This window comes from Maylandia zebra, linkage group LG19 (assembly GCF_041146795.1).
Source record: "Maylandia zebra isolate NMK-2024a linkage group LG19, Mzebra_GT3a, whole genome shotgun sequence".
Classification (NCBI taxonomy): Eukaryota; Metazoa; Chordata; class Actinopteri; order Cichliformes; family Cichlidae; genus Maylandia; species Maylandia zebra.
In genome coordinates this window covers 22,298,497-22,309,961 of record NC_135185.1, presented here as the reverse complement: position 1 = coordinate 22,309,961, position 11,465 = coordinate 22,298,497, and the positions used below count along the sequence as shown (strand labels likewise).

Here is an 11,465-nt window from a genome sequence, read left to right as displayed (position 1 = left end):
CCGGCAAATTGTTTTCAAACCCACCGCCGTCTTTCGCTACTCAGGTTAAATATATGAGTCACTTAGATAAATTAAAAATGTTGTTGTTTGGCTTTTTTTTTTTTTTTTTGTATTTTATTTGTTCCTGAGTAAATCGGTTTGTCTGAGATTAAAGTTATAGTTTTTACACAGCTGAATAAACGTCAAGCAGACAGCTGATTATCAGAAGTGTGAGATGCTGGAGAATATACTCCGTTGTCCTGTTATATTTTAGATAGCAAGGAGTTTATTAAACTTCACCGAAACAATCTGCAAATTTCATTAAAATTTAATAAACTATCATCTTGTCTTTATTTTTAGTTAGCACCTTAAAAGCTTAAAGCTGTAAGCTAATGATAGTTATATAAGAGCAGATGCTGCTGGTGCAATAAGCTGTAGTTTTATGTCCAGTGGATGATGATCTGATTAGTCGACTAATCGCATAAATAATCGGTGACTAGTTGACTATCAAAATAATCGTTTGTGGCAGCCCTTATATATATATATATATATATATATATATATATATATATATATATATATATATATATATATATATATGTATGTGTGTGTATATATATGTATATATATATATGTATGTGTGTGTATATATATGTATATATATATATGTATGTGTGTGTGTATGTATATATATATATATATATATATATATATATATATATATATGTATGTGTGTGTGTATGTATATATTGTAGATCAGCTTGTTAGTGCTCTAGCCTCCTTCTCCATGGAGAAGGAGGCTAGAGGGCAAGATCAAAGTAGCACGGAGGGAGGTTAGCCAACTAACGGAGTTGCAGAAAGGTGCGACAAATAAGGTGCCTAAGAAATACAGCAAGCTGTCCATACCTGAGGCCTTGGAAACTGCCAAGCAAAGACTCACAGCCTTGGCCAGCCGCTTGAGGAGGTACACCAGAGAGATAGAAGGCAGGAGAATAAACCAGCTGTTCTCCACAGAACCAGCAAAGGTGTACTCTCAGTGGCAAGGGAACAATAAGAGAACAGCACCACCAAGGCTGGAGACGGCGCAATACTGGAAGAGCATATGGGAGAAGGATGCAACCCATAACGGCAATGCTCAGTGGCTAGAGGATCTGAGGGCAGACCACAGCGACCTCCCTGAACAGGGTCCAGTAACCATCACAGTGGCAGATATCCAAGAAAGGGTCTCCAGTATGAAGAGTTGGACAGCACCAGGGCCCGACATGGTTCATGCCTACTGGCTGAAGAAGCTGACTGCACTCCACGAGCGTCTGGCAGCACAAATGAACCAGCTGCTAGTTAACGAGAGACACCCGGAATGGCTAACTGAAGGCCGGACGGTCCTGATCCCCAAGGACCCCAAGAAGGGACCGGTCCCCTCCAACTACCAACCAATAACCTGCCTCAGTACTACATGGAAGCTCCTGTCAGGCATCATATCGGCTAAGATGAACAGGCACATGGGTCAATACATGAGCGGGACACAGAAAGGAATTGGCAAGAATACCAGAGGCGCAAAACACCAGCTACTGGTAGACAGAACAATCAGCCGAGACTGCAAGACCAGACTGACCAACCTGTGCACTGCCTGGATTGATTACAAGAAGGCCTATGACTCAATGCCCCACAGCTGGATACTGGAATGCCTAGAATTGTACAAGATCAATGGGACCCTAAGAGCCTTCATCAGGAACTCAATGGGGATGTGGCGTACAACACTAGAGGCCAACTCCAAGCCCATAGCACAAGTCACCATCAAGTGCGGGATCTACCAAGGAGATGCTCTGTCCCCACTGCTGTTCTGCATAGGCCTGAACCCCCTCAGTGAGATCATTAACAAGACTGGCTATTATTAGTCTATTTTTGAGCAGGTATGTATACTTTTATCTTTTATAGCGTAAAGCCAAAGTAAAATCAAATCTGCTGCACATGCACTAAAATACAAAAGTACCATTAAATATATATATACAAAAAATGTAATCACAGATAAGTTGCTATTTTTTAACATGAAAAACTACATAAAACTACACTTTTTATGTAATGTTTTGTTATATTTGCTTTGTCCCACAGCCATATTTTAGACATTTAGTGTTGGAAAATTAAAAATGTATTGGTCAACTAATCTTATCTTTAAATAAAAAGAATACATGCACATCTATTTTAACAAACTGCATCACTTGTTCTAATATATATCAGCATTTTTTGTATTCTCATAAAACAAACCTGTCCCTTTGGGTCACTCGGTGAGTACAGCAATGGTCATGTGACTTCTGTTCTTGTCACATCCATTGAAGGAACCGAAATATAAATATATAATAAATAATATAAATATACTATATATTTTCTTGAATATAAATAAATCAAGCCAAATTTTTCAGTTACATCAAGAATAATATTATTGGCTGTCATTTCTAAACAGCTGATATCTCCTTTGAACCTACCAGTAGCAAAATGAACTCTAAAATAAACATTTAAAGCACTACTTACATAGCACTTATCCACTCTGTATAAGCACTCAGAGGATTTTCTAACCACAGGTCTCATTCACACATGCAATCATATAAGTGCCTTTTTCCTATACATGAAATCACAATCCCATTGTAAGCCAACTGAAAATGTACCCTATTCTTGAATATGTGCATGTGGAATTTAATTAAATATTTTTTTTTTGAATATGTTTATATTTTTGTTTTAAGAATGCCTTTTGATGTGATGTGAGTGGTAGAATAAACAGTCGACTTGTATATTGTTTACAACGAGCCAGACAAAGAGGTGGTTTAATTTTGCGACGTTTTCTTGAACGCCAACCGGGTTTTCATCACTTCCGCTGCCGTTGCTGCGACACGGGACGTCAACAGTAATGGCGGACAAGGAGAAACGCCGGTCCGGGGTTAATCCTCCGGGGATGCCCGCGGGTAAAGCCACCAAATCGGACAGCGACAGGGAGTTTCTGTCACAGGCAGGGGTGGGAGACCTGCTCCGCGGAGCTATCCTCAAAATGGTCGAAGCCAGATCAGACGATCCCATCGGGTTCCTTGCAGACCACTTCTGCAACCTCGCATCCGTGACAGCCGCCGGCTCGGGTGGTTGCGGCGACGAGGAGCAGGTGAACACCGGCACTGTGAGCGCAGGAGCGCAGGAGCAGCAGCGTCTCAACCGGGCTCTGTGGCACCTGCGGCTGGCCCATCACTCCCAGAGGTCCGGACAAAATACAGAGGTTTATGGTCTTATATTCGACAGCAATGCGGATGAAAGCAGTGTGTATTGACGGAGAACTGTTGAATTTTCAAACATAATACATATCAGTATTTAGAAGAGCAGCTATTGTATTATATTATATTATTTTTACGGGAAAAACTCTGTCAGACTATCAGACTGACTAATGCTTAATAGTCTGTTTGATTCTCATGTTCTCTTTTATTCTCTTGATTTTGTTTTCCTTTGGAATTTTAAAAATAAATGAATGTAAGTAAAAGTATGGTGATGGACAACGTGCTGTATGTTTTTCAGCAACAGGGTGGAACATACATGTCAAACGAATTTGTTCCTCACATTAACGTTCTTCCCTTTATAAGCTCTATTCAACAGCTTTAGAAGTATTTAGATTTTAACTAATATTTGTAAAGTCATCTTTCTCCAGAAACAGGCTTTTTTTTAATGCCGTATATCCATTATTTGCATATTCATTAGTCCTTACAGCCCACCGTAGTGTTCTGGTTTAGAGACGTAAGAAACTGCTCTATCATCTCTCTCCTGATTATGATTTATTTCCTGCAGTGATAAAATGAAAGGAAAACTAAACAAAATTGAAACAATTTTGTGGATTTGGAAAATTAATTAGAATAAAAGAAATATAGAGAAAATATCATTATATTTCTTAGTCTGGTAAAATGTTATTACAACTTGCCTGACGAGGCACTGATAGGCATGTTTATTCAGAGTCTGGATGTCTATGAGACTGTGTGTCAACTGCTTTCAAAAATGTTTTTAATGTAATATTTGTACTGATTTTCCCCGAGTCTTTCCTGTGACATATGCCATCCACAAAATAATAATTAAAAAGACTAAAAATAAAGCTAAAGGTAATAGAAAACAAATTTAAAGTGAACATTTTAAAACAATAAAAACTAAACTGAGACAACTTCCACTCTGGAAACTAACTAAAACTAAACTGAATTAAAAACAAAGAATCCAAATGAAATAAAAATAAAAACTAATCAGAAAATATGAAACTGTAATAACTCTGCTACAGACTAAAGAATAATTTGATCTCTTTTATTCCACCTTTCTCCTCAGATCAGCATTCAGCAACAACGTCCGTGTGGCCTACGACCTCCTAAACCTCACTGGACCTCAAACATGTGCAGGAGAGTTTTCTGAAGGCCCCGATGGCCCCTGCACCGACAGCCCCGCTGGAGGAGGAGGAGTGAGAGGCGGCCTCTACACTCAGACCTTGCAATGCCTGTGCAGCGAGGGTGGAGTCCCTGCATCCACCTCTGCTCCCCTCCTGCGACGCCTCCATTGTCACGACCATGAAGCCGTCCCCTATGATGTCTTCCGTCATGGCGTGCTCACGTGTGCCGTTTTCTCAGACTACATCCGACAGGCTCAAAGGCTTTACGCCGAGGTGTGCTGCCCAGGTGAGGGCACTGCCTCTCGGGTGTTGTGCCTGGCCGTACTGGGGACCTTGAAAGAAGCGCTAGAGACTTCCCAGGGCTCTGACACAAACTACTGTGCCAACGCAAACACTAAAGTGAATTCCTGCCCTGAAGCTAATGTGAAGGCTATCCGCTACCTCGAGGCCAGTGCCAAGATCTCTCCCTGCAAGCTGGCTCAGGCCATGGCTGGTGCACAGACACAGGGGCCTGGCGGAAACATGGATGCAAAAGAGTTTGAAAACGCAGCTGCAGAGTTGTTCATCACTCGAGTGAAAGTTGTGTCCTAAGTCTTTGTATGACTGAAGAATGTACAAGAATCTAAAGCATATCCACATGTAAATGATTCGCTAATATTCACCTTCTGTAACCTCTAACCTTACTGTTATTCAGTAATAAACACCTGCACAGACATCATCTCCTCTTAAGGCTCACATTACACTCAGCAAGTCCAGTCGAAAACATGTTGTTTTTTCACTATTCATAGCACTATTGAGGAACTGCACACTGGAGTTCTTTTTGCAAAACAGGAGTTCCTATTCCTCGAAATCAGTATTTCTTCTGACAGAGAGTCACTGTTTTTGAACCTATTTATTGAAATGCTTGGAGCAGAGAGCATTACTAGTGAAATAAACACTGCTGTAATAAATGGTCCTCTTTTAAATAGCTCACTTTTTGTCATTCACTGAGGCTATACTGAACACAAAAGGCAGTGCAGGAAGAAGCATTTAGGATAGTACTGAACTATTTTTGTTTAATGTGTACACAATATAACATCATTCATCATGTATGACTTACATAGAGAAAACATTGCCAGATAGAATAGAATAGAATAGAATAGAATAGAATAGAATTCAACTTTATTGTCATTGCACATGCACAGGTACAGGGCAACGAAATGCAGTTTGCATCCATCCAGAAGTGCTTTAGTGATATAGATATATTACAATATATATTAGCAATAATATAGATATGTGAGTATATTACAGAAATGGGTCTATTATGGTATGTTATAATGTACACGGTATGAAGTATGTTGTGAATATTCTATAACTATAAGTATGTACAGGCTGTAGTGAGTACAAGCTATGTACAGGATATGAACAGGATATAAATATGAAAAACTATACAGAATATGAAATGAAATAAATAACTTTACAGAATCTGGGATATACAGCTATACAGAAATGGGAACTATGCAAGTTGTAAACAGTTGTAGGATTAAAGATTATCGAATGTACAGAATGATTATTTACACAGAGCTATACATTAGTGCAGTTAAGATAAGTGAGGGTGTAGATAGTTTCTACAGAGGCTATATAAAGTGCTAGTGGTTGTGAGTGGTGGTTCAGTCCATGTTATTATTGTGTTTGAGGGTACAGTTGTCCATTGTGGGTGTGTGTATGTTCAGTCCATGAGTTTAACGTGGGTCAGATGTCAGGAGGCAGAGTTCAGGAGTCTGACAGCTGTGGGGAAGAAGCTGTTCCGGTACCTGGTGGTCTTAGTCCGGAGGCTCCTGTGGCGCCTCCCAGAGGGCAGGAGGGTGAAGAGTCCATGTGATGGGTGACTGGGGTCTTTGATGATTTTCCCAGCCCTTTTCAGACACCGCTTCCTGTAGATGTCTTAACAGTAAAGCATCAAATACGCTGTCTACACATTGAAGAGGTTTGATGTTAAATGAACTTTTAAATTACAAAGTAAAAGATCACTGGGGAGTGTAGAGAGACAACACAACACACTTCAGGGATATTATTCTGTCCAGTTAGGAAGTATAAACCACTGTGAGTCCATTTCACCTGCTTTGGTGCAAATGAAAGTCGCAAAAGTCGCCACAGAGTGGCAACAAGACAACCCCTAATATGAAATATTTTGAAGAACAAAGACTATTGCACTCTCCTTATCCTTCCTATCAACGCTCCTAGTGGTAGCATGAGACGGTACTTGGATTCACGCGGCACAGGTAGTCCAGCTCCTCCAGGATGGCACGTCTGCATGTCCTGTCAAAAGAAGGTTTTCCATGTCTCTCTGCAAAGTTTCAAGAGTGTGGAAGAGACATCGGTGAACCCGTTTCTAGTACCTAATGATAACCAGTTTCTGTCAGTCTCGAAGAATGTCAGATGCTTACATCACTGTTTCCAAAGCACTACAACCCTGAATGCTAAAACAATATACAGAGCTTCATCAGCACTGAGAGATGTGCAGTACCCTACTCGTCTTGACAGCCACTGGATGGCAGCACCACTCACACCCAGACATAAACAAGCAGAAAGCGGAAGTGGAATGAGAGAGGCTGTACTTTAACCAGGCTGACATGTTACCCGCAGTAGTGTCGCCTCCCGGGTAAAGCTGGAATAATGGAAGAGGAGGAGCAGCTGCGCTCTTTGATGTTTCTCGTGACTTACATGCTGCTGAAGCGCATGAGAGACATAAACGACGCAAACATTCAGAGACGCAACGAGATCCAAAGACGCATCAGACACCGCCAGTACTTCTTCCAGAGACAGAGGAGGATGCTCATGGTCAGTCCCCCTCTATAGGGGCTTAAAATAATAACACATCAACATGTCAAGTGCTCTTAACTAATATAGTGTATTATCTGTCTGCAAAACGTCAAGGCTTTTAATAAAGTCACGTTGTACACGACCAACACTTCAAAACTCTTAAATCTCACATTTACAGTCATATAAAAGCACTAAAACCAGAGACTGTGGGCCTACCTGCATTTAAACTTGAAAATATGTCAGAGCAGCCACAGTCAAGCTGCTAACAGCTGTCCATTAGCTATGAATTAGGTCTGTTATATGCAGGTTTTTGTTCTTGTTAAATAGGGTGTTACATTTTCTGAAATGTTTAATTCATTAAAAAAAAAAGGACAGATATGCAGATACCAGCTGTTGGATTTTCCCCTTGTAAACTTTTGTTTTTATGGTATATTTGGGAAATTTCTATATCTACTTATACAGATATATTTTACAAATCACAGCAACCTTGATGATATTATGTTGGGATAATGAAAAAGATAGTCATCAAATAAACAACATTACACTGAAAACAAGTACAAGTATGGAAGATTGTTACTGACACAAGAAGGTTTTTTGTGTTATTTTTTGCCATCTCTAACTCAGAATTTCTGGTTAGTATAATATTACAACGTAAATAGATCATTTTGATGAAAGACCTTGTGCATATTGGTGGATTAACCCTTGCAGGAAATTTTATATATGTATGTATATATATTTTTATGTAATGTTTTGTTATGTTATGTTTGTATGTGTATATATGTATATATATATATATATATATATATATATATATATATATGTGTGTGTGTGTGTGTGTGTGTGTGTGTGTGCCTATGTTTTTGGTATTTACCAGTACTGTTAATGTAGCATAGCTGTGGCATAAACTTACATTGGGTGGTGCTCTAATAAATGTGTTATGTAATAATAATGTAATAAGCTTTATAGTGTATATTTCTAAAAAATCTGCTTCACCATTTGCATTTGTATATCAAATGAGCAACAATTTAAATTTGACAACTATCAAAAAATCTGTAAACTTCATCACTAGGACCAACTTCATATCTCCCCAGTTATTACATAATGTACTGGAAAATAATATTTTGTTACATGGGTAAACTCAGTTTAACCATTTGATTGTGCCAAAACCATATTAAATGTTGACATGTTATTACATGAGTCCAAGAATACAATATCCTCAAATTTTCTGCTATATCAACGGCAGCATGTTTAAAACAAGGGGCTTGCCAAAAAGGTGCTGACTTAATAGATCACTAAAATTACCTTTGTGGTAAATATGAATTTAAAAAATTATCTGATTGAATAACTACTGCTGGGATCAAAAAAAAGCAAACATTATGTTAAAAAATGTGACAGATTTTGGATATTTCAGAGGGAAGTAATTTTAATTTTGTTTTTATGTTTGTCTCTGTAGATGATGATAGCGGGAGGCGTCCGCTCCAATGCCCGCATCCGCACTCGTCCCTGGACCACCACTCCAAGCACAGACTGGTGGGAGCGGGTTGTCATGACAGAATTCCAGCCCTCTGATTGGCTGGATAAGTTTCGCATGAACCGAGAGACGTTCTTCTACCTCTGCGACAAGCTGAGGCCCCGCCTGGCTCGACGGGACACCAGTTTCCGCCTGGCACTGCCCGTGGAGAAGCGTGTAGCTGTAGCTTTGTGGCGCCTGGCATCCAACATCGAGTACCGCACCATCAGCGCCTTGTTCGGTGTGGGGAAGTCGACCGTGTGCAGGTGCGTTAGAGACATGTGTCACGCCATCGTGGCGCTCCTCAGCTCCATCTACCTCCGATCGCCAGGTGAGCAGGAGCTGGAGGATTCAGCTCAGCTGTTCCTGTCTCACTGGGGTTTCCCTCACTGCGTCGCTGCTATAGCAACACTCCACACAGCTATTATCACCCCATCAAACAACGCGTCTGACTACGCCAACCCCGCCGGCTGGCTCTCAGTCATGTCGCAGGTGACGAAAGCGCCCATTTATGTCACTGCAATTACAAGCTTGCGGGTTATCCAATCAGAGTCCGACTGTTTGCCTCTGTGTGCCTTCACTGTTTTAGGTGGCTGTTAGCGGTCGGGGGCACTTCTGGGATGTATGTGCCAGTTTCCCAGGCGGGACAGATCCAGCTGAGATCTTACAGAACTCTTCGCTATGGGCAACAGCCGCCGAGGGTGGACTCTCACCTGCCCCGCCACCTACCTTCATGGGAAAATCACTCAGGTAGAGTTAACAGAAGAAATTCAGTCACATTTTTCAGGCATTCAAGTTGTTTTTTTCCTCATGTATGTCAGGTTTTCACATGGCCTTTGTGTAACAAGCAAATGTAGACACTGTGATGTCATCCTTTAGTTGGATGACCATTTTTATTGTTGCCACATTGATGTTTTGAACCCAAGGACACTATAATCCTCTTTTCTGACTCTTATATTTACTGAGGTCACAGGGCAAAGGAAACCTAAGCTTGTTTTCCTATAAACTTCTGTACAACAGCACGTCTTTTTAATGTTGCCACCTGCTGGCCAATAAAGATAATGCAAATTTGCAAACTGTGAAATGTAGTAGTGTTGAGTGTTTTTGTCTATTTCAGGTGTTCCAGGCATTAAATAAATGACACTCATTTATCACATCCAGGTATGTGTTGCTGGGTGAGGCCTGTTACCCGCTCCAGAGCTGGCTGATGAAGGCCTATCCTGAGGAACAGGGCAGGACGGCGAGTCACGCGGCACTGACGGAGCAGCAGCAGCTGTTTAATGGACGGCTTGCCCGAGCGCTGCGTGTGTCTCAGGAGGCGCTGCTGCGGCTGAGGGCACGCTGGCAGTGCCTCAGCAAGAGGAACGACTGCGGACTGGACGTGGTGCCCACCATGATCCTGGCTTGCTGCATTCTGCACAACATGTGCGAGTCTCACGGAGACGCATTTAAAGCGGAGTGGCAGGTGGAGGTGGCCGAGGCAGAGAGTCCCCAACCCAGCCACAAACAGCTTCTCTCTACTAGCATGAACCAAAGTAATAATGAGGAAGTCAGGCAGCTCTTCTGTGACTATTTTGAAGAGCAAAATAAGAAAAATAATTGAACACTTTTTTCCATGTGCAATTATACCTTTTGTTACATTACCAGCATGACTGGATTACTGAAATAAGAATCTCAATCTGTTGCTTTTTTTATATTTACCTAACTTTACTTATATTTATCTCATTAAAAATTTTATTCGGCTCTTGAATTTTCTTCAAAATGTTCTTCAAAGAGAACAGTACATATAACAGAACAGAATTAAACTGAAAAACAGTGGAGTATCTTATAACATGTCAGTTTTTCCTGAGCTCTTCTTGTGAGCCCACCCACACTAGAGACCATGCTTTTCCAAGAGTCTTTATCAATGTTCAGCTTTAAATCCATCTGCCAGATTAGCCTTAAAATGTCACATTTCCCATACTGTGTGTTGGCAACAATCTTATAAAAGGCAGAGGCAAAGCAAGCATTTCTAAACATTACACTTATTTATGATGCACTTTGGTGAATGGGTTCCTTTTATTATTATTTTTATGGTAACAAGAAACTCCTGTATATGTTTTTGCTCAAATGCACTATTCATACAATAATTCAAACTACTACAAAGGCAATAGATTAAACCCCTGTGAGTTAATAATAACATTTATGATTATTTTATTAAAAAATTATAAAATTAGAGTAGCAGAAATAAAGAAATGCAAGAAAGAAATGAATTTGTCTTTTCATAATATCATGTTGTCTTCTTTAAAATATGTTGATGTAAATAAAATGGTTTAACAAGTATAAGAGACACATGTCAGCATAGTCAAAAAGAAAAGGTGGATTTATAACTTATGTTAATTGTTGTATTTGACATGCAATTTGGTTGTCAAGAAGCTGTGACGAGAGACAAGTGACAGTTTTTGAAGGTTTCCCTGGAGATATTTTGTATTTTAAATAATATTTTGGAACCCCTTTTCTACACTTGCCTCGGGACATGTTTAATTTACACAACAAATGCGTGTTCTAGTATTTTGTACAGGGGTTACTTTGAAATTCATGGGTGGGACAGAAATTGTCCTGCAATTGCAGAGTGGCCCATTTATGAATGCCAAGTGTCCTCATTTGCTTCATGGACTCAGTGAATGAATGAACCCAGTCTTAACAGGCGACACTTGCAATTCTACTATAAGGCCACTAGATGCCGCTGTTATTCCAGCACACTTGACGCTCGCTTCCAATACCCTGCAGGTTATTGATGGA

General features: G+C 40.3%; 2 protein-coding genes across 2 annotated transcripts; both read left to right on the top strand.

The window, feature by feature from the left end:
- The first annotated feature begins 2,772 nt into the window (after window positions 1–2,772).
- tpgs1 (tubulin polyglutamylase complex subunit 1) lies at window positions 2,773–5,325 on the top strand. The gene is made up of 2 exons (XM_004540269.2): window positions 2,773–3,216; window positions 4,315–5,325. The coding sequence occupies exons 1-2, from the start codon at window positions 2,879–2,881 to the stop codon at window positions 4,961–4,963; spliced, it is 987 nt and encodes a 328-aa protein (XP_004540326.2). The 5' UTR covers window positions 2,773–2,878; the 3' UTR covers window positions 4,964–5,325.
- A 1,617-nt stretch (window positions 5,326–6,942) lies between these two features.
- LOC101483517 (uncharacterized) lies at window positions 6,943–10,932 on the top strand. The gene is made up of 4 exons (XM_004540268.3): window positions 6,943–7,192; window positions 8,628–9,176; window positions 9,274–9,434; window positions 9,846–10,932. The coding sequence occupies exons 1-4, from the start codon at window positions 7,028–7,030 to the stop codon at window positions 10,285–10,287; spliced, it is 1,317 nt and encodes a 438-aa protein (XP_004540325.1). The 5' UTR covers window positions 6,943–7,027; the 3' UTR covers window positions 10,288–10,932.
- Window positions 10,933–11,465: the final 533 nt, after the last annotated feature.